At 39.4% G+C, this 22,586-nt stretch overlaps 2 protein-coding genes across 5 annotated transcripts in view; one reads left to right on the top strand and one right to left on the bottom strand.

Moving 5' to 3' along the window:
• The first annotated feature begins 1,252 nt into the window (after positions 1-1,252).
• Positions 1,253-22,586, top strand: part of WDSUB1 (WD repeat, sterile alpha motif and U-box domain containing 1) — a 28,987-nt gene continuing 7,653 nt past the window's right edge. The window contains exons 1-11 of one of the 4 annotated variants that reach the window (XM_019617261.2): positions 1,253-1,477; positions 2,495-2,900; positions 5,690-5,874; positions 7,251-7,343; positions 8,692-8,785; positions 9,737-9,770; positions 11,337-11,377; positions 11,461-11,567; positions 12,271-12,453; positions 15,709-15,849; positions 17,230-17,428. In XM_019617261.2, the coding sequence (XP_019472806.1) occupies positions 2,503-2,900; positions 5,690-5,874; positions 7,251-7,343; positions 8,692-8,785; positions 9,737-9,770; positions 11,337-11,377; positions 11,461-11,567; positions 12,271-12,453; positions 15,709-15,849; positions 17,230-17,408 (1,455 nt within the window). In that variant the 5' untranslated portion in view covers positions 1,253-1,477; positions 2,495-2,502 and the 3' untranslated portion in view covers positions 17,409-17,428. Of the gene's footprint in view, positions 1,478-2,494; positions 2,901-5,689; positions 5,875-7,250; positions 7,344-8,691; positions 8,786-9,736; positions 9,771-11,336; positions 11,378-11,460; positions 11,568-12,270; positions 12,454-15,708; positions 15,850-17,229; positions 17,429-22,586 lie in introns of those variants that run through there. The other 3 variants (XM_010713946.3, XM_019617262.2, XM_019617263.2) reach the window with 3 other exon arrangements.
• TANC1 (tetratricopeptide repeat, ankyrin repeat and coiled-coil containing 1) overlaps positions 17,854-22,586 on the bottom strand; it is a 29,783-nt gene continuing 25,050 nt past the window's right edge. Inside the window, 2 exon segments of the mRNA XM_010714071.3 lie at positions 17,854-20,414; positions 21,241-21,341. Of these exon segments, the coding sequence (XP_010712373.2) occupies positions 19,067-20,414; positions 21,241-21,341 (1,449 nt within the window). The 3' untranslated portion in view covers positions 17,854-19,066.

Genomic DNA, 22,586 nt, shown 5'->3' with positions numbered 1-22,586 from the left:
GCCGCGCTGCGCCGCGGGGCGCGTCGTGCCCCAAAGTGCCGGGGCTTTCTGTGTACCCGTCTGCCGGGTTGAGGGTTAAAGAGAACGCTGCCGGGGAAGGCAGTGCGGGCCCGTTAGAGCCTCTGTCCGTCAGAATCGACGTAAAATTGGGAGGGTCCTGATGTTACGACAGGCGGTATTAAGGATCGGACCCGTAACTGAAGCAGCGTGCTGTATGCCGCTCAGGGGAGCGGTTGCTTTGCCCTCAGACGTGTGTATGTGTAAATGTACGTGTGTGTACCTGCATGCGCTTTGCACGTCTGTCTCCACATATACAGGCATGTGAACGTGCTTCCTTGTTTGTGCTAGCCTCTGGCCTTGGGGTTGTCCAGATAAAGCACATAAATAATGGTATGCTGATTTAGATGTTGGCTCCACCAAAGTAGCGCAGCAGCTTTTGTTCACCAGGATCAACGTGGAATTGTAGGCACTTCCTTTTTCTCTGGATCATGATTGTAGCATGGGGGAACTGGCTGGAGTGTAATTTGTGGGAATTTCCCTGATCTCAGCCACATGGCACGCTTGTCTGATGCTGCTGATGTCTGTGAGGCGTGATAGTCCCACTGCCTTAGTATCTGGAGAATGCTCATGAAGTTCCCCAGTTGCAGAAGCAAATACAGTTTCATGAGCAGTTCAAATTCTCATCTCCGTCTTTGACTTAAATGTGTTACTCGGTTTGCAGTATTTGGTTTACAATAGTACGCAACTGTGTAGTACATAAACGTTAAGGAATACGGAAGATAAAAATGGTAGAGCTTCTTGGCCATACAAGGAGCTCACACTCAACTGAAATTTTCTCCAACTACCACATCATGCTGTCATGTTTTTTTAGCCTTTTGTGAGCCTTCTGCAATAGTCTGAGCAGCTCTGTTCCTGCCTTAGCCCTACGCTATAGCTCAACTTCCCTTCTGTGTGTCTCTTTCCCCTCTCTGTATCTCCCTGGTTCCTTGCTTCTTCCTTTTGCCCATTTCTTCTTTCCCTACACAGAATCTCAGTATGGCTTGGGTTGGAAGGGACCTCAAGGATCAGGAAGCTCCAACCCCCCCTCACCACGGGTAGGGCCACTAACCTCCCCATTTAATTCCAGATCGGGCTGCCCAGGGCCCCATCCAACCTGGCTAACCAGGGACGGGGCATCCACAGCCTCCCTGGGCAGCTGTTCCAGCACCTCACCACTCTCGTAGTAAAGAACTTCTCCCTGACATCCAACCTAAATCTCCCCCCCTCAACTTAAAACCATTTTCCCTTGTCCTGCTGTTATCTACCCTTATGAAGAGTTGTAAATTTCTGTTTATGAAGATGTAAACTTTCTTTTTAGAATTTGGAGATCACAAGGGAAATAACTTGCCCTGTCTTCCATCTGACTGTGTCTGACACTTTGGCACCTAACCAGATCGTTTCAGGAAGACAAAGTACAACCTGACCTGTGGTGGTGCAGGTAATTGCTTGGTTTAACAAGAGCAGGGAATGTGATAAAAAGGAAGAGGCAGTGCTTTTTCTCACCTGTCGCATTTGAGTCTCAGTTTAGTCTTTGTTCTTGCTTGTTTCCCATAGCTATTAGTTCAGAGTAGATGTTAGTTTTTGGAAGTAAAGCTCTACTGTAGTTTTTGGTGATTTCTGTTTCCATCCCAGCGTACATTTGTGGTCTGCTTTGCTCCTACTGGGAGATCTAGCATTCATTTAGCAGTCTTTTTGTACATGTAGCTGTACTGGTGCCAGCTTTATAGGGATGATGGGACAAGGTTCTGCTGCTTTCACAAAACTGTTAATGCAGGTGTTTTTGAAGTGCGTACATGGCATATCCAGTTAAAGAGAGGATGGCTTGAAAACAAATACAAAGATACCTTTCAGCTACTTTGTGCGCTAGCTTGTTAGGAAAAGTTTTGTTTTTTCCCCACATAAATACAATTAAAAATATTGTTATATCCATGGTACAACCCGAAGTAATGCTTTGACACTGAATGCTAATCACGGTAGGAAGAGATATTTGTTTTATATGTAGTAAGTGGTTTATAAGTTGTTAGCTTAGTGACTAGATTCTGCAGTGCACATGTACTGCATTATGTTTTGTGCAGGTGCAACAGAGAACAAATTTGAACAGCAAACTTATTAGCATAAATGAAAGTACTGGAACAAAGTATGTTGCCATTGCCCTAAAATCAAGTAGTTTTTATGTGAGCTTCAGTGTTGCATTGCAAACTCACAAGTTGACTTAATAAAAGTTAAAATATGTTTTACTATAACTGAGTCAAAAAGTCCTCATTTCCATGTTGTATATGTGCTTTGCTTTAGGTTGAGGATAAAACAGTACTTAAGTGAAAAATTAACCTCTGTAAATCAGTTATTTCTTCCAGGAGAATGTATCTTAGTAAGGTACTGTGTACGTCTCATTTATGAATTAGGAGACATGTCTGACTGTTTTAACTTCAAGTTTGTTTGTTTGTTTGTTTGGAAGTAGATTAAATGGCGACACTAATTCACACTTTAAGAGATCATAGTGATGATGTCAACTGCTGTGCCTTCTCATCGTCGTGCTTGGCTACTTGTTCCTTGGACAAATCAATTCGTATTTACTCCTTAAATGACTTCACTGAGCTCCCGTACTCACCTTTGAAAGGTCATACATACGCTGTCCACTGCTGCTGCTTCTCTCCGTCAGGACACACTTTGGCTTCGTGTTCCACGGACGGTGCTACCATCGTTTGGGACGCTCGTGATGGTCGGATGCTGGCAGTGCTGGAGCAGCCCACTGGCAGTCCAGTCAGAGTCTGCCGCTTTTCTCCTGAGTCCTCTTATCTGGTGTCAGGTGCAGCTGATGGAAGCGTTGTTCTTTGGAACATGCACTCAATGAAAATCTACAGGTGAGTGCCAAATGCCTTTCCACAACCTTATTTACTATTACGGAAATATAATCTGTTACAAGTGCTGCTCTGCACTTGCAGACCTTACACTTCTGGTTTATATGACAAAAAAAGTGGAATAGAGTTCGGAAGACCAAAAGGTCATAAGTAGGAGAAGTGCTGAGTTTTTGTTTCTCTTTAACATTAAACAGTGCATACTTAAGAAGCTTGATTATTTTGTCTTTCATCTAAATCTTGTGCTTGTTTTTAACCCACTGGTTTAACATGAAATTAGGATACATTGCATATTGTATGCATTTGATTTCTGAACAGTCAGCAAACTGTTGAGTATATTGTAATTCTGTAACACCACTGAAAGTGCAGCATTTACAGCAGAGTAGCAAAGCCCTAAGCTACAGCAGGTGGGGACTTGGCTCAAATGCAACAGCTGTGGGCACAGAAGTCAAGGGAAGAAGCTGCTACCTTCCAAAGGCCTCAGGTATGCAGGGATGTCCAGCAAGATACCTTTGTTTCCACTGCCAACCCTTACACGAGGTCTGGGCAGGGGTGGATCCTAGCTCTAGTCTTTTAGTCTAAGTATATAACGATGTGACTATTTAAGGCCTAACAAGATCTTAGAAGCTTGATGGTAATCCAAAAATCAGAAAGGCTGGAAAGAATTAGCATATACTGTTGTTTCAGGATAAGACGTTGCAGCAACAGAAAGGAGTATTAGAGCTAAATCTTTTAAGTATTGTAATCAACATTTCAGCTGAGTTTCCAAAGCAGTTGAAACAAAGCAGGTGAGTGTTTGTAGTGAAGTAGCACAGTTAAAGGCATGAACCCCTCTTCCTGTCTCCTCCAGAATCCTCCTCTATTGCCAAAGTCTTCAGGCCAGTTACTGTAGTCAGTACATGAGCAAGACATTACTCAAGTTGTAGAGCACCAGTTAAATAGTCTCTCTCTGAAATAGGAAGGAAGTTAAGAATTTGGAACAGGTGTCCTCTGGCTGTCAGGATGAAGGAGCGAGCAGCTATTTTTGAAAATGAAATTTGTTTGCTTTTTGTTACTCCCAGTCAAGCCTGTTGCTGCTTTTGTGGTCTCTGCCTTTGCCTTCCACAGCAGTGATTTAGATGTGAACTGATTTTTTTTTTTTTCAAAATGATTTTTGTTGTTTGAAATCATGTGAATTTGGAATCTTGTCCATAAACAGAATGGATTCTTGCTACCTATTGTAAGTCAACAAAAAAGAACTTGACTTTTCCTTTCCCATCTACCTCATTTCATTTGTGTAAGTTAATGCTGAGGTGCTAGCATGCTTACAGTATTCAGCTTAGCTTTAGTTGTATTTATTTTTGGGATGTGCGTCTGCATTTATATTCAGCAGATGAATTCCCTGTGTAGTTGCTGGTGTCTGCAGTTGCAGGGACAAAAGGTTGCAAAAGCAAACCTATTATGCTTTTCTTGTAACTGTGATCAATATTACTTAGAAATTATCAACATACCTAAAAAGTACATCTAAGATTTTAGTTACCCAGCCTGCAGTACTCTAGTTCTTTTGCAAAAGTTGAGTGTGTTGATGCCAAAAATGAGAATCCCTTTACCACACTGTTGAATCATTTGACTAAGTATACTGGTTGTAAATACAAGGTAACCAGTTAATCCTCAGCTGCATTGTTGTGTTTGACTGTGTTGTGCTTGTCCAAAATGAGAAGGAAGCAGCAAGTTAAATCATCGTGATGATGGATGTGAGCAGCCTCAAAGCATGTTCATTTATGGACGTTTCTTAGAGCATTTGTCATTTCTTATTCAGTAGCTAGGATACTGCTAACAGACCTGAAAGGCTGAAAAGCCTGCTCTGAATGTGTGTAGTACTCCTTCTTTTACTGTTTTCATAGCAGAAGCGATAGCTTTCTCTGTGTGAAAGCTGTAAAAGCTGTGCTAAGGAAGCAGAATTGTGTATGTCAGAAAATGCAGTGGTGTAGCGTGTTCTCCAGTATGCTTAGTGATCAAATTAAGGGAGTCGGTGATTTTTGGTGGTCTGAGGTGTCTGGTTAGAGAGAACCTCAGGAAAGTATATTGACTTTGTCGTCTGTAGCATTGACACCTCTGGCAGTAAATAAAATTTCAAAAGAGAATGTGCAGCTGTTCTAGAAAATACGGAGTAGATAATACTGAGATTTCTTGTGGCGTGACCATTGCTTCTGTCTGTGAGTTCTTTTTTCCTATGCTTGGAGATTCAGCTATGCATACTGTGTCTGATGTGGTGTCTGTTAAAAGGTGTGAGACATTCATTTGACGCTAGATTACTTTTGGATAACCTAGAGAATGGTAGGTTACTGACCCTGGTTCCTTCCTGAGGTATTTATGTATCTGCTAGGAACTTTCTTTTAGGATCAGTTTTACAAAGTATTGACTTAGTTAAAATACAGATGTCAGTTTTTACTGAATTTTTTTTGGTTTTACTTTCAAAATGTATCCTGCCATAGAATTTTAACAGAGTATTCTGTCTTCCAAGCTGTAAGTCCTAGCAAAGTATCTTTAGTTTGGAACTTACCACTCATATGAAATGCTTTTGCCGTGAGCTGTCACCTCGTGTTTTTCCTCAAGGAGCAGGTCCTGGATCCTACAGGTGTGCTTTTTTTTTTTTTTGCAGCTCACTGCAATTGCACAGTTTCTCTGCCCTCTGCTACCAAGTTCCAAAATACAGAACTTAGTATGATTTGGGTATTCTATCAGATTGCATTTGAGAGATCAACTCTTCACAACATTACTTCTAAAATCAGTTATCATATACTCTTACTTTTCAGATCTGGAAATGTTAAAGATGGTTCTTTGGTGGCCTGTGCTTTTTCTCCATGTGGAAATTTCTTTGTCACTGGATCATCATGTGGTGATTTGACTGTTTGGGATGATAAAATGAGATGTCTGTGTAATGAAAAAGCACATGATCTTGGCGTTACCTGCTGTGATATTTCTTCACATCCAGTTTCTGGTTAGTTACCTGACTCTTCAGGGGAGGAACATGGCAAAAAAAAAAAAAAGAGTGATTTCATTTCTTTCAAGCTCTTATTTTCATATTCTTTTTCTCATCAGTGCTCAAGATACAAATGACATTGGGAAGAGCTGAAATTTCTCCGTATTCTGAATACTGTTAAGTAATAGTAGTGGAGAGGTCGATGATGCTTTAAGTAGCTAATTATGCTGCCAGGGTTTTGGAATGTGTTTGGGCAGCATCTGTGAGGCCTATCTCCTGGGTCTGAGAACAGTGTCAGAAGGTTTCCACTTACCTCTTTCTTCCTCTGCTTCTCCAAGGAATAGAACTGGATTGAAGCAATGCAAAGAACTATAAACATAACAAGCAGAATGCTTCAGCTGTGATGAGTGAGCAGGTAGACTGTTTTCCCTCACCAGACTTGGTGCAATTTTGGGGAGAAGTGAGCCCTCAATCTCACAAGTCCTGCTAAGATGTAGTAATAAAAGCAGCTTTTGCTAAAAATTTTAGTGAAAACCTTAATGGAAAACAGTGTGTTCCACTTCTGAGGAGCTTGGTATGTACAGCACTGTGATGCCCATTAACAACTTGGTAGCATGTAAAATGTGTCCAAATCTTTTGTGCTGTGAAAGAATTCTCATTCTGGCAGATTTACCAAGAAAAGTGTTTTTACACCATAATAGCTAAAGCATGCTGCTCATCTCTTGGTAAGACCCAGATCTTACACAGAATCCTAGGAGAAGGAGGCACTTTGATATTTGACAGATTGGTGGCAAATCCTGAGGTCTGCCGTGGCAGACAGTAGCTCTGAGGGCTCCTGTGATCTGCAAACAGCTCTGTGTGTATGAGAATGTTATTGCAATAACCAGATGAATGTGAAAATACAGAAAAACAAGAGATGAAACCTTGGGGGTAATTTGATAAGATGCTTAACTGTAACTCCTTAGAAATAGAATAGTTTTTCATATTCTCAAATTTTGTACATGTGTAAATGATTTTAAAATTTGAGAACTATTAAGAAATGGAAATAACCATTTACAGTGGGGAAATAGCCACGTACTGTGGGTTAGAAGGCAGTATTACCACACGGCAGATAGAAGAATCAAACTCTTAGCATCCAAAAAACTTCAAATATGAGCATAGCTGTGCAATTCTGGGCACCATCTGCTTGTTCTGGAGACAACATAATGGTAGTCCGCATTCCTTACTTGCAGATGTTTTTAGAACTTCAGCAATTCTTTCTATCAGTGCTTTTTAAAGTTCTGAGATTAAGGAGATTTACCAAATTGTACCGAAGGAGTGGTGATATAATTTACTGGTATGCTATTATTTTTTGTGCTTATAAATTTCCCATTAATATTTTTTAATTTTATCAGATGGTGAACATGCGTCCGGATACTTCCAGATGGCTTCTTGTGGTCAAGATAATAAGATCAAAGTCTGGTTTATTTTGTTTGCAGACTTCTTAGGTGTGTATAGTGATGCTTCTTCATATTTAAGTGTCTTAACTCTTTAGTGACAATTTATATCTAAGATCAAATTTATTCTGCTGTCATGGATTCGCAGCCAAACTAACCACAAATCAGAAGTGTTCTTTTAGTTGTTTTGCTAGAAAGCAGGTAACACTGCTGTATTTTGTGAGATTGGGCTCTGTAGCTTTTTATTTAGTGATCTGTTTAGCAGTAATTGTAAAGATTAAAAAAAATTTCCCCAGTCCTCTCAGTATTATGATAAATGTTTGCTTTTAATTATCATTTTCATCTTCTGTTAACGAGTATTATTTCTATCTTGGCCTTTGGGCACATGGATAGTTTGAAACCTCTTGATCTGCCAGGCCAGGGAGAGGTCTCCTTTCATCTTTCAGTAATTTTGGCCTTTTGAGCAAGGGCTGGGGGAATCAAAACAGTGTGGCTGTGCTACAACTGCAGTGTAATCCTGTCACTGGTTTACAGGTCAGTGAGGCCTGGGTCTGTGACTGATGGGGCAGGGGGACCCACAGACCTCTGGGAGAGCGGGAAGGTGGAAAAGGGAAAAGGCAGGGAGAGGGGAGATGGGCCTAAAAACACAACAGTGGCAATGAGCTAAGGGAGAAAAAACTCATTTACGAAGTATGATATCAGAATGCGAGATAACACAGTATAATACAACGTAATTGGAACTGAGGCTAATAAATAAAATGAGAGTGTCCAAAACCGAAGGCCTCACTCTGATGCTGAAGGCAGATGGCTGGGGAGCACAGACTGCAGAGAGAGCAGGAACAGAAAGGGGGACGTCTTGTGCCTTGTGGACAGTTTTATCTTTCCCTCTGAATGGAAAATGGAAACACAGCAGTGAAAGACTTTGGGGAGATGTAGTTGTTCTCTTCTGAGAACCAAGTACCTGGAAATAAGGAGCATCCATAGAACTGCAGCATTAACTCTTTAACTCCCGGTGCTCTACGTGTTATGGTGTGGAATACCAATAACAGAAATCATAAAACCACGACAGTGTGTGACTGCCACGTAGAGACAGGGCATATGGCCAAAATCACCGCCAGTGGGAATTTTTGTCATCGCTTATGTAGAAGTCTGTAAGAATGGATATGGAATGTACAGATACCCAATTATCTAGCATATTGTTAGACAGATGCTGACTACAAAGTGAAGAGGTCGCGGAAGTTAAAATTACATTATCTCTGTGATCCTTTGTCCCTTTTTCTATAGCATTATGTCACAGAGTCAGGTATTTGAGGCAGCTTTATGCCCCTAAAGCCATGTTATCTTAATACCTCGTCAGATATATCAAATTTGCAATAATTTACTTTTTGTATTTTTTTAGGTGGTGAATTAAGATATAAATGCACATTGAGTGGACATTCTGCCCCAGTTCTGGCTTGTGCGTTTTCTTATGATGGGCAGATGTTAGTCTCAGGGTAAGCAGTATCTTATATCTGTTGAAATTTCAGAAATTTCAGTTTGTTTGTGTCTGGTGGGGATTGAGTTTGAAAAGGATTTTGCAAGCTCTGTTCTCTGTGTATTGCAATGAGATTCATCACAGAATCACAGAATGGCCAGGGTTGGAAGGGACCTCAAGGATCACAAATCTCCAACCCCCCACCACACGCAGGGCCACCAACCTCCACATTTCACAGCAGCCCAGGCTGCCCAGGGCCCCATCCCACCTGGCCTTGAACACCTCCAGGGATGGACGGGGCATCCACAGCCTCTCTGGGCAGCTGTTCCAGCACCTCACCGCTCTCATAGTAAAGAACTTAAGAAGATTAAGAAATTTAAGAAGTAGTAAAAAACGTAATTTCTGGGTGGGTTTCTTTTTGGACATCTGTGTGGCCTTCATTTAGTTTTAACTGAATTGCAATGCTTCCTTTAGTTTGCTTTGCAAATGAGAAGATTTTGCAAATCACTGGAAGTGCTGAGGGTAGTTAATAGAATAGCCGGATTCTGTGCATAGTGCATGGAAATATATCTACCTTACAGATACTTCTTGCAAAGACCAATTTGTACCTTGTGGGGACCCATGGAACTGGGGACCGGTTTGCATGAAACCTCCCTCTGCATCAGAAATTATGGAAGTGCAGAATTTGGGAATTTATTGTTTTAAGTGCTGTAGATACAGCTAAACAGTATCACTGCCTTAAGCTGGAAATGGATGGAGCTTTGCTTTCCATAAAGCACTGGTATGGAGAGTTCTGTTGAGAGTTGAGAGCACTGAACAGAGATTAGTTCAATTATTTGTGGGAAAGCTGGGATTTATTTTTTTATTTTTTATTTTTTTCCTTCTCCTTTAATTAGAAGTAGTTTGATTCTTTATTCCTGCGTGGATAATTTTAATGTCAATGTGTTTGCTTTTTTGTTTTTTTTTAAAGGTCTGTGGACAAGTATGTCATAATATATGAGACTGTAAGTATGGTGTAGCTGTAAGGTTATTCATGATAACTCATTTAGCTGTTGTCTTTGTTAGCACCACTTCTGCAATATCCTGTCGAGATAAAGAATACATTATGAAATAAGAACTATGAAACCCCCTATTTTTACTTTTGAATCTTCAATAAGTGTAACTTCAGGTAAAATATCTCCTGAGAATCAGTCAATCTCTCTCATTCTTAATTTACATCTATTTGAGTATTTTGTTATTTGATTTTTTTACGCTGCTCTGCAGGACAGCATTATTTAGTGAATCCTCTGCTTGTGTGTTCTTATTGAAGTAGAAGGAGTTTTGCTAATCTTAAATTTTATCCTAGCATTCACAGCAAGAAGAATGGTACCTTTTGGTGTAAAAGGAGGGACAGTGATCACAGAAATCCTTTAGTAATTGTATATAAAGCACACATTAAATAGAAGCATAATAAACAATTCAAGACAAAAATTACATTAAATACAGTGACCTTTCTTCAAAAGCACCCTCTTTAGGTGTTTTGTGCAGTACTGTTATATTCTTTGAGGTTCACCTAACAGTGGTATTTACCTTTACAGCTTTATCATATTCAAAATAATGACTTTGCTGAAAATGACAGATGAACAAATTTTAAGCTTCTCTGCACGTATTGCTGTATTGATACAGATTTTCAATTAGGGTTGCATGTTTTTCACCAAAATGACTAACCTGGTGCCTTCACAGTTTTGGCCCAGTTGTATCAGTAGTTTGATGCTTAGATCCCCTGGAGGAATGGCACATCAAGGAAATGAAACATGCAGGAAACTGCAGCATAAACGTCTCTTAATGCTGTTTGTCAGATTTTTAGCCTGAGATTTTTAACATAAGGCACGATAAATTTTTTGGAAGTTCTATTGCTATTATTAAGGCTGAGTGAGGTTAAGACAATAAATCTTCTTTGGAGAGACATTTTGGCCTAAAATAGAATGCTTTCCTCATGCCCAGTAGTAGAAGAAAACTATGAATTACTATCTTGGATTAACTTTGCTCTTCATCTTTTAGTTCTGTCTGTACCTGTCAAATAAATGCTACCTTTAGTCGTGAGGAAAGTCTCTCAAATCATATATTAAAACTGGAAATTCAGGGATTCGTTTTTAGTAGCATTTAGTATAGAAATACACGAACCTCTGATGTAATCCTCAGTAAATTATTAAAGATTGTAGTACAATGTCTGCTTGAATTTCAGTTATTGTTTCAGGTCATTTTTAGTCCTACATTTGTAGAAGAAATGTTCTTATCCACGGGAACAATCAGCCAATATGGCTATAATTAATTCAGTTGATATTTCTACTGTTACTACAGTGAAGGGTAGCCTTTTGCCGGTGGACTGAATAGAGAACCTCACATAGGAAAGCCAAGATACACATCTGACTTTGCTGCCCATTGGCTTAGGCAAGGTCATATACCTGCTCTGAAAGTAACTTCTGTCGTATTCAATGAAGAAATATTATTCCTTATCTTTAAAAGTATGCATACAAATGTGTGAACATGTTTTAGTCTTTAAATAAAGTCACAAATATTCTTTTTTACAGAATACTGGAAATATCCTTCATACTTTGTCTCAGCATACCAGGTATGAATTCAGTATGATCAATGTCTTACCATTAATAAATAGAAGAAATTCATTCAGTGCCATGTCAATTTTCACATTTTTAGGTATGTCACAACTTGTGCCTTTGCACCACATAGTCTCTTACTTGCCACGGGTTCAATGGACAAAGCTGTGCACGTGTGGCAACTGGACAATAGGCAGCCCTGTGCAGGTCAGTGTTTGAAGTATTTTTAGCCTATTTTTTATGCAATAAGCGTTCTCTATTAACAAACAACAAACAACTTAGATATTACAAGAATATTATCTTCATTTTTTTTCTGGTGTTTTCCATTTCTTACATTCTGTGTAGCATTTAAGATGTGAGTGTTAATTCCCAGAGCACTGAACGATTTTTCAAAGCTGTATATTTGGCAGTAATTTAAAGAGAAAATATGCCAATTGAAAACATAATTGTCAGCAAGAACTACAACTGGCCAGTTACTACAGAAGGAAAAACATAATTAAAGTTACAAAATACAGGAGTACCTTAAGTAAGTGGAGTAAAAATAAATGGATCTTTGTTCAAAGCTCAAGAATTCAGTCTGGAATTTGGTCTGCTTTTATAAGGAGATATGGTACTCAGTTTTAGTGTCTGCTGACACTTTTCAGTCTCTCATTCAGTTTTGACAGATGTCAGCAGCTGGGAGGTTAAATTCCTCTAAACTTTAAAATCAGTCAATAAAGACAAACCCAAATGACCGTCCCCATATGAAGGAGTGTTTAATGAGTGTTGCTTTTATCAGATGTTAGGGAATGTGGAATAGTGAGAGCATTTGGAAAATGCTCATTAATTCCATAATTCTTACTGGTTGGGTTTGTTTTTTTTTTGTTTTTCATTGTATTGTTTACCTTACTTTTATCTTTTCTTTTCAAAGGAAACGCTATAGAAAGTAACTCTAAGATTAGAACTGCTGAGAACTGGTCAGAGGATGATGTTTCAGCCTGGCTTTGTGCACAGGGCTTCGCAGAACTTGTTGGGCTTTTCAAAGTAAATAACATCGATGGGAAAGAACTCCTGAATCTTACAAGAGAAAGTCTGACTAATGAATTAAAAATTGGTAAGAATATAGAAATCCAAGTAGTTTGTAATCCTTTATGTATATGCAAAATGTTGAGATGAAAGTAAGTTAGAAGTTTCACACATGGGTACGTTTTTCTGAAATGTATTTTTAATCACTACTGTTAGTAACTGAAACAAAACTCATGTCACATCATCCCAAGTACTGTGTGTTTTCTTATACCTAGAAACATAAAATTTCACGTTCCCTGGAAATGCCATGTTGATAAGTGGTCTTACCTGCTTTTGTTCCTGTTTTCCTTTTTTAGATTTTGGGTCATTAAGCTGTAGGAAAGTAATTTCACCTTTTATATAGAATTACTGATTCTGACTTGGTAAATGGGGTTCTCCAGTTTTTTCCTGACAGTTTATAAAAAACGTTATGTTTATCATATTACATGGTGAGCTGCCTTAAATTTAGCAGTGAGTACACCTCAGAGTACAGTTAGCAGAGTAGAAAAATACAAGGTATGTTTTATTTTATACTTATTTGTAGATAAAGCATTTGGTGTCAGTAATTCTCAAGCAAACCTTACCAATCTCAGACACTTTGCAATTCATCAGGCATCCTTCTGCTTAGTGTTGACCTGTCACCTTATTGCAGAACTGAAGTTATGTTTTAGAAGGAATCCTACACTGGGGCATTGTTACCACTCACTTCCTTAATTCTGAAGAAATAAATTCTCTATGGTAGACTACTGCAGAGCTTTCAGAATGTTCTCTGTTCTCTGTGGCTAGATGTTTTGGCAAACACATCAGCACTAATTTACACCTGAGATTGAGTACAACAACAGGTCAAATGAGTCAAGAAACCCTTTTATAAGTATATTTCTATTTTATGAAGTTAGCATTTTTTCCCTGTAGGCAGACTGCTCCCCTCCTTTTTCTTAATTGCTTTGCATGTGTGCACACCTGTGGTCTTGGTATGTATCAGATCAGTATCAGTGTGTCAGTTAGCTTTGTTAAAGTACAGAAAACAACAGAATTGCTGCAAATCTGTCAGGAATTGCCACCGATGAAAGACTCATAGCTTTGTGCTCCTGCATACATGTTCCTTAATGTTGGAGCATTGCAGCAATCAACAGCTGAGACTAATCAAGCTGACTAGAGGGTCATGTGGAAATGGAATGCAGTGGGAGCTGTGCTACTGGGAATTATCAATGGGGAAAAAATGAACAAAAGCAAGTGCTACCTGATTGACACGTTGTGATCACACAGTAAAGAAAATTTCAAATTACAAATAATAAAATTGGTTTGCAAGAACCTACTGTAAGGCAAGCTACAAGATGCAAATCCTGGGTGTGTCTTTAGACAGCACATGTAGAATTCAGGCTGAGTATTGGAAGCTGCTTCTTTCTGGCTTTCATTGACTATGGAAGGATGAAGTGGAGATTAATTGTACATATGAGCTGAAGCAGCTTCAGTATGTTCTTTCTGATTAATCAGGTAAAATATTCACTGCTCAGTCTCTGTTCTCAATACTTGGGTCTTTTATGATATTTTATTTCTGTAGTAGGTGTGCTAAGGTTTTAGTACAGTGGATTAGGTTTTCACAGGTTTTCAGGCTGCTATAAGAAATGTTTTTAAATGCTCCAATTAAAATCTGTCTTAATAACTTAATTTCTTTCACATATTTATCAAGAAATTCTGGATTGGAGAACAAGCATAGAAACAGCATTTTGGAGTAATCTACCTCTATACTGCAGCAGGAGTAAGCTTTGGGGAAATTGCTCAGTATACCTCAAACAAAATAGTGGTTGCTTTTTTAATAAGAAAAATAATCTTACTTTAAGTATTCTCTTATAACTTGTTTTCAAGAGATGACCTGTCATGGATAATCCCTTAATTCCTGACTAGAGATTTAATCAGGAGGTAGTTAATTGAAAGTGCAAACTGAATGCAAGAATTTGGCTACATCAGCAAAATCTAGGAAAAGTTGCTCTTGTAATAAAGATTGTAGAAGATGCCCTCAAAATTATAGTTACAACTACAGAATTTTGTTCCTTATTACCTTTCTTTTCTTTGGATATATTCTTAATTTTTCTTGATCCCAGACTGATCCCATAGATCTTTACAATATCACCATGCAAAATCTTCCTTAATAATAAGCATGAGCTTTTTATTATATTTCAGTACTGTATTTCAATCTTTACAGTATCTTAATCCTTACATATGTCATTAGTTAATTCTTTTTATAGAAATTAGGTAGTTAATGAGTTCTTTGCCTCAGTCTTCACTGGCAGCCAGGATTCTCACGTGTCTGAACCTGAATCTCCAGGTGGGAACTGGGGGAACAAATTCTCCTCCACTGTAAGGATGGCACATGAGACTGAATGTGTTCACATCCATGGGGCCAGATGACATGCATCCCTGGGTCCTAAGGGAGGCTCTTATGAACCTGATGAGGTGCAACAAAGCAAAGTGCAAGGTTGAGATAGTCACAAATATGTATACAAATTGGGAGAACTCCTTGAGAGTAGCCCTGCTGGGAAGGAATTAAAGGGGCTGGTTGATGAAAAACTGAACATGAGCCAGCAGAGTGTGCTCACAGCCTGGAAGGCCAGTGCTATCCTGGGTTCCATCAGAAGAGGGGAGGCCAGCAGGGTGAGGGCGGTGATTGTCCCCCCTCTATTCTGGGTCTAAAGCCCATTTGTGAATCCAAATTTAAGGTAGTAGTAGTTGTGCTATTTTATTATAACTAAGTCAGTGCCAGGCATTCATAAAACAAAATATGGAGTTCAGCAATTCATTTTCTGTAAGCAGAGGCACTGAGATGCTACAGGTCTAAGACCTTCTGTTTCATGAAGCAGGAGTGTGCAGCAGTGAAGTATAATTGCAGGTGGTATACAGACATACTTTGACATGGCTGATCTTGTGAGGGGGTGGTGGAAACATTTGTGCACTCTTATACCATTGCATTTTTATGCTTATAATCCAGCTTAAAGGGAGAAACACTCCTGATCCTCTCACTCCATCATAATTTTAGCTAGTTAGGATCACATGCACTGCTGCACGTGCAAAGCTATTATGCATCAACTGAAAGTGCAGTTCTGCCCATTAGCTGTGGCTTTGCAGCAACACTGCACTTGCATTTGTTTTGCCATTTGTTTTCATTACCCCACAGAACTGCTGCTATCCGTTGGATTGGCCAGGGGTCTGTGGACTTCTCTGTATTTGGTGGGGATGGGAGGATTGAGCTGTGTCTCTCTGCCTGACATAATGGTGTTTTTTGCTCTATATTCCAATAACTTTTCAGAGTCTCTTGGCCTGCGCAGTAAAATCCTCCAAAAGATCAAAGAGCTGAGGATAAAAACGGTCTCTGTTTCCATTGCTGTTCCTGATGAATTCTTATGCCCTATAACACGGGAGCTCATGAAGGATCCTGTCATTGCAGCAGGTATGACTTTGAGCAATGTTGAATAACCTGAATGGCTTAGGGGTAAAGATGGGTATGGGAGCACCAAAATTGGGCATATCTTTCTACAATGAATAAGATAAATTAATCTGAGTAGCTATTGCAAGAAAACAGAACTGTGGTAAATGTTTGGCCAAATTGAGTCTGTGATGGAGAAAAATACAGTATCATGCAATTCCTTTAATATCTGCTTTACTGACAGAACCTATAGATTATTTTTTTAATGCTCTTTTCTTTTTGTGCCTCTGCAAGTATATATTTAAATCCTTATTACAGCGTTGTCTCTGTGAATACACAATGGAATTGTGCATGAGGGAAACAATAGCAAAAACACTATAGGCTCATTACTAACTTTACACAACTGTATATGCGACACTTAAAAGGTTGTACAGAAGGTCAAATATCCCACTAATTTGGTGGCTTTGTTCCTCTCTTTTAATGCCTTAGGAAAAAAAAAAATTACAATTAAAATGTTTTGTTACTTATATAATAACAATAATGTATGTTTTACAAAGGTGCTCCAAAAGCAGCACCTCCTGTTTTGTTTTGTTGGCCCATAAGAGGTGGATGTCAGTGTGATGGCAGTAGAGGTTTGAACCTTCCCACCACTATTCCATTACGTGCTGTTGCTGTGACAGATGGCAGCACGGGGAGTCTGATCAAATGGTGTCTGACATGGGAGTGCAGATGAAACAAAGCTGTCATTGAATTCCTTCAGGTGAAAGAAGTGGCACCCACTGTCATTCATCAAGGCTTGCTGGAAGTTGACAAAGCCCATGCAGTGTCTGTGAGCACAGGGAGGCGGTGGGCCGTGCGTTTCAGCTGCGGTGACAGCGGGTCACCTCGGCTGGCACAGATAGTTATGAGCATGGCATGCAGACTCTTGTTCATTGCTGGCAAAAATGCATAGCTAAAGGTGGTGATTATGTTGAAAAATGGCGTTTCTGTAGTTGAGAACTTGCTCTAGCAAGTAGTGCTATTGTGCTCTTAATAGCTGTTGTAGTTTGCATAGAAATAAGTAGGAGGCATTACTTTCGGAGCAACTTACTTATATATACGTGGCCCACAACAATTCTCACTCACTAATTCAAGCCCAGGCAAGGCAAAGGTTGGCTCAAAAGAGACTGAACAATTTCATGTGTCCTGTGTCATCTCCACCCCATTATTTACTGCAGGAACTGAATTTTGATCTCAGTACTGCTGTACAAACTGTCACTGTAATACATTCAACTACATAATTTTTCTACATCTCAATATTTGGAAATACTGATTCCCTTCTACCTCTTACATATGTATAATATATACTATGTAACAGCACCCTATTGTCTCTAATGCAAGCTTTTGATGATGGTTTCTTTGCAGATGGGTATTCCTATGAAAAGGAGGCAATAGAAAACTGGATCAGCAATAAGAGACGATCTAGTCCCATGACAAATCTTCCTCTTCCCAGTCTTGTGCTTACACCCAACAGGACACTGAAAATGGCCATCAGTCGTTGGCTGGAGACTCAGCAGAAATGTGGTGAAACCACTTCGTTTTGAAGTTGTCTACTAAAATGAAGGTAAATGTCGCAAATGTGAACGTAGGTAAACGTAGGCTAGAGGAGATACTTGTGTCAGAAACACCTGGAATTAAAAAAGTTCTCTTCTTCTTATGTTTATGCTAAAAGAGCATTTTCACTGTTGGAAGCTCCTAAAAAAATTACTGAATGCTTTTTAAGCTATTTGTACTTTGTGGTATTTCTCTTAAAGAAATCAAACACCAGGACTCAGCATTTTTCAAAGAAATTTTCTTAAAATTTTCCTCTAACTTATGAGTTTTCAAGTCTTCATTTTGCAATGTGAGTCTCAAAGCACAGACTTTGTATTTTATTTCTATTTTTTAATTAGAAAAAGCATATTTCCCTGTTCCCTATGAATGAACATGCATTTGGGGAAGCTGGGAGAGAATTCTTCCTGAGCTGTCAGTGACTGCATCTCACACAGCTGTCATCATAACTTTAATTTTGTATGGAAAAAATACAGTAGCTGTGCAAAAATAGAACTACAGCACAAGAATAATAAACTTGTACAAAATACCAAAGAAATAGTATGCAATAAATAAGCTAAAGCATAATAATGTGAACTCAGGAAAGAATTTATAAAAGCGCATTCAGCTGTTTACAAGGTAATACACCACTGTACACACACAAGACCTGAAAAGTGACAACCTCAGGTTGACCACTCCCACCCAATGGCAGGCAGAAGTCTCACTGCATCTCTTTAGTTTCCAAATATTCTTGCCTCTATAAAACCTTATTTCCTCTGAAAAATCTCCACAACTTCATCCTACAACATAGCTGCACACACGCTTCTCTTCCAACTTTCATCTGCATTTCATTTCTTGGGTTTCCTATCAAAATGCTGTACCTTTTTTAATGAATAAACAGCCAATATATAATTTTGCTTTAAAATAGCACCCAAAGGTGATCAGGTAAACTATATAAAGTGCGATTATCATTAACATGCTGTAATATTGTGTTACTCAGTGCAATAACCAATATGGTCAAAGCCTTTCAATACACATGCAGATGTTACTGTTTATTGTTACTAAAAATAGTTATATTTACATCTCAAAACATGACTGCTTTGAGTTTACTCATACACAAATTTTGCTTCCTAAATGTACATCATGCACCTCAAAGTAGAGCCCACTAGAAAAGTGATAAAATATTATCTTTGATTTAAAAAAAAAAATATACAGATCTGAAGAATACGCAGCATCTATTTTTGTAACACTGTTCTTTGAAGTAAGCACTTAAGCATAATAGAGGCACAATTATTGTGTAAGTGATGAGATGCAGTACAACCAAAAGCAAAGATTAAAGCCCTATGGAGAAGCTAAATATATATATATATATATATATTTATATATACGTATATATATTTTCTTTTGGGGGGTAAAATGTCATGGCAAGAATTTTGCTATGTGAGGTCCTAGTTTGTCAGATTGATTGATTGATCCTAATTGACTCTTCCTACCCAAATTGGCCATTCCAGTTACTGTGTCAGTATGAACAGCTTAAAGTGGTCGTACCCCACAAAGCACTGGTCACATGGGCTGAGCACTCACCAGCAGCCAGCTGCTATCCCACTATTGTGGGATCACCCCATGATGTTATAAGCAAAGTTTTACAACTATGTAATATACAAAATAATATTTACACATTTGATTCGATAAATGATCGTTTGGGTTTTGTAGAGGTGACATGGCTTAAATGACCTTCCTTACTGATGTGAGAGTGTTGCTTTGATGGCACATCTTGGTATAAATGCAGAACTTGTTTTGGTGCTCTATTATCTTGACAGTAGGCAGCTGTTTGACACTTAAGCTCCTCATGTACTTTAGCTTGCATACCATTCTGGTTGCTCTCTCCTGGGACAATAACAGTAGAGGAAGTTTTAGTTTGAGAGTGTTTGACTGAAAACTGCTCAAAATTAGAAGACTGAACACTCCCAGAAGAAACATTTGTTGATAATCCATCTGAGGCCTGAGAATGCCAAGAGCGACCGGACTGATTCTGCTGCTGAAACCTGGCAGTCTTATCCATGATTCCCATAAATGGCGTATTGCGAGGCCTGTGTTCAGCAGCGGTACCATGAACTTGATTAACTTTGTTCTCCTTGATTCGAACGTCTGGCCCTAGCCCCTTAATGCTGTCTGCAAAACTACTCACTGAAGTTAAGCTGCTGGTTGAGCTGGCAAGAATCATACTGCTAGATGGAGAACTAGAAGAGACAGTGCTGGGTACAGGAGTTTGCTGTCTTGCTTCACTGAAATTCATTTGAAATGGGGCTGGTGATGAGTCAGTGGTTTTAGATTTCTTTGCAAAAGAGTGCTGTGAATGGGAACACTGGCTGGATGTGAACTTCTCGTTGTACAGCTCAGAACTAGCACCTGTGGAAGCACTTCCAGCTGATAATGTGCTTGTCCCATCCAAATGCTGAATTTTAGAGTGTCGAACTGGCACAGGACTTTGAGAAAGATGCTGAAAAGGTGATTGTGTCTTTGTATTACATTGATTACTTCCCAGTTTTGATCCAGGCTGGATGGAGCTCAGGTGCTGATTAGTTTTTACAATCTGTGCTTGCTTTGTTGGCTGCATGATCAAGCCTGGCTCTCTCAGATATTTATTGCCTGTTCTGCCTTGAGGGGACACAGGTCTCACTTTCTGCTGAACACTGTCTTGATGGTTTCTAGTGTATGATGAAGCAGCTAAGGAACGTTGCAGCCTTTGTGGAGAGGAAACAGATTCATCAGGGTGTGGTAGTTCTTCCTCTTTTTCTTGAAGATGGAAGTTCTCATTCACACCTTGAATAACATCCTCCTCCTCATTATCAGAGTTGTTAATTTGCTGTCCTGACTGTGGGCACTGATGCTTCTGTTGCTGTGTTCTCTGGAACTGCTTACATTCCTCTTCTACTCGAGCCAGAAGACGTTTTATTTCCTGATTGCTAGGACACAGCTTTGTGGCTTCATGTAAGTCAGCAAGAGCAGCAAGTAGCTTTCTGTATGAAAAAGACCCCAGAATTTATTAATAAAAACCTGGGACAAGTTTGAGTTTCAGCACTGCTTATTAAGCAGTGATATCCACTCCACCACTTTCAAAGAGACGTTCTGATTTGTCATCTCTTGCTAGGTGTGGTGAAAAGATAAGAACTGTATAATCTCCATCCCAGGAAGTTCTACAGTAGAAGCACAGACCTAGTCCTAAGTCTTTCCCCTCTTGCATCCCCAGAATAATCAGGAAGGCAGCAGGAATCAACTAGGAATTGAAGCACTGCCTCACGAGCCCTTTACTGTTATCTTCACAGGAGGTCACTAGCTAAACTCTGCTCCCTGTCAACTTCTTATCCTGCTTTGCCCTGGCACCACTGCTACAAGCTGTGTGGGTGCCCCTGCCCAGAGGTGCCCAGGGCCATGGATGGGGTCAGGGCAGCCTGAACTGCTGGGGGGCAGTCAGCCCGTGGCAGGGGTGGGGCAGGGGGGTTTTGGCATTCCTTCCACCCCAGCAATACTATGGTTCTATGATTCTACAGAATACCTCTCTTTACTCACTCTTACATTTAAAGTAACTCACTTTGTATCAGTTTACTTCTATCTACTTTCTAGGCTGTCTAATAATTACCTGAACGAGTATTTAATATTGCTTTTTGGGCTTGGTTTGTTTTGACTGATGGTGAGACCTAATACATATGGAAACTGTACCAAGAAAATAATTCTTTCTTTCTAAATTCCAACTACAGCTAGTGGAAAAGAAAAGCAGTCACAAAAAGCATTACAAAGTTAAAAAAAAAAAATGAATGTGGACTTACGAACAGAATCAAACAGTACCTGCTGTTCCTTTTTGCTCTTGCTCGAGCATAATAGGCTTCGTAAGACTTAGGTTTCAAATCCAAGGCTTTGGTAGCAAACTCTTCAGCCATACCAAAATCCTAATTATTTAAACAAATGTACTTATTATACATTGACAATAAAAGAGAGCCATGTGTGCTTCAACCATGGTACCACTTCAGAAAGTGCAGACAGCTTGTCCAGTATAGAAAGTGACTGGGAGCAGACCGTACCTTGGTAACACTTTCTGTAAGGTCTAACAGAAACTGACTCTAAAGTATTTAAGATGCAGTGTTATACAGTTATTGTCAATCCACATGCATTAAACTACTAGAAGAGACTGCATGTTGAACAAGGAAAGTGATCCCCTCAGATAAAAACACTTTGAAGTGCACTGTGAAAAAGAAAGAATAAAGACTTAGGAGTTAGAGAAAAAAGAAAAAAGACATTAAAGGAGTTGTTTTAGTCCAGAGCTTTCTTGGAGGAGGTGTGTCAATTTTGAAGAAAACCTGTAGTTGATCCAGTAGACCTAATGTATTTGGTCTTCATTTAACAAGAGCAAAAAAAACCAGTTTAGCAAATTCAATTAAACCCAAAACCAGACTGAAATGGGGCAATGATGGCCATGGAAAGATGAAGCCAGCCTAATTTTTAAAACACCCATGCACAGCAAAGGAAAAGTTTATCAAGAAAAACAAAACCACAAAACAAAACATGAGAGTATATTGGAAGAGTCTCCTCCTTTCCTCCCTCTCTCATTGATCACAGAGTCACTTCCAGCTGTTAGTGTGAGGCTACTGAAAAACACAATCTGATCCAGGAGACGGCAGGAGACTGCAGTTCTAACAGAGAAAGGAATGGCACTTCCACAGCAGTGCTAGAATGGCCAAGATAAATCCTCAACATCAATGTTTAAATGGTCTTCAAATTGAAACAGATGCCACGAACAACATGGAAAACTTGGGAATTAAGAAGTTCATGCCTGAAAAGAAGGAATTGTATGAGGTGTATTCATAAAATTGCAAAGTTTAGCTCTAATGGTCACTCAGGTTCTTAGCAGCCACTGCTGAAGGTACAAAAGGAACAACCAACACATACCAACAAGCTGTAGAAGCAGGCATTTGATAATAAATGCTGGTGGCAGCAGAATTTTCCATGTAGTCCTTTAAAAATACCAAGAATGCCCAGCAGTTTGTTATTCCAAAATAATGGTAACACAACAGCTGCGATAGTTCTCCCCTTACCTTGGGAACTGTCCCATTTGTTCACACAGCTAAGCCCCAGAATAGCACAGTGAAAAGAATTCTAAAACAGCAAAAAAACCACCAAACCCACCCATGTCCAGT

The sequence above is a fragment of the Meleagris gallopavo genome, chromosome 7, assembly GCF_000146605.3.
Source record: "Meleagris gallopavo isolate NT-WF06-2002-E0010 breed Aviagen turkey brand Nicholas breeding stock chromosome 7, Turkey_5.1, whole genome shotgun sequence".
Lineage (NCBI taxonomy): Eukaryota > Metazoa > Chordata > Aves > Galliformes > Phasianidae > Meleagris > Meleagris gallopavo.
The sequence above is the reverse complement of the archived record's forward strand: the minus strand, read 5'-3'. Positions and strand labels throughout refer to the sequence as shown.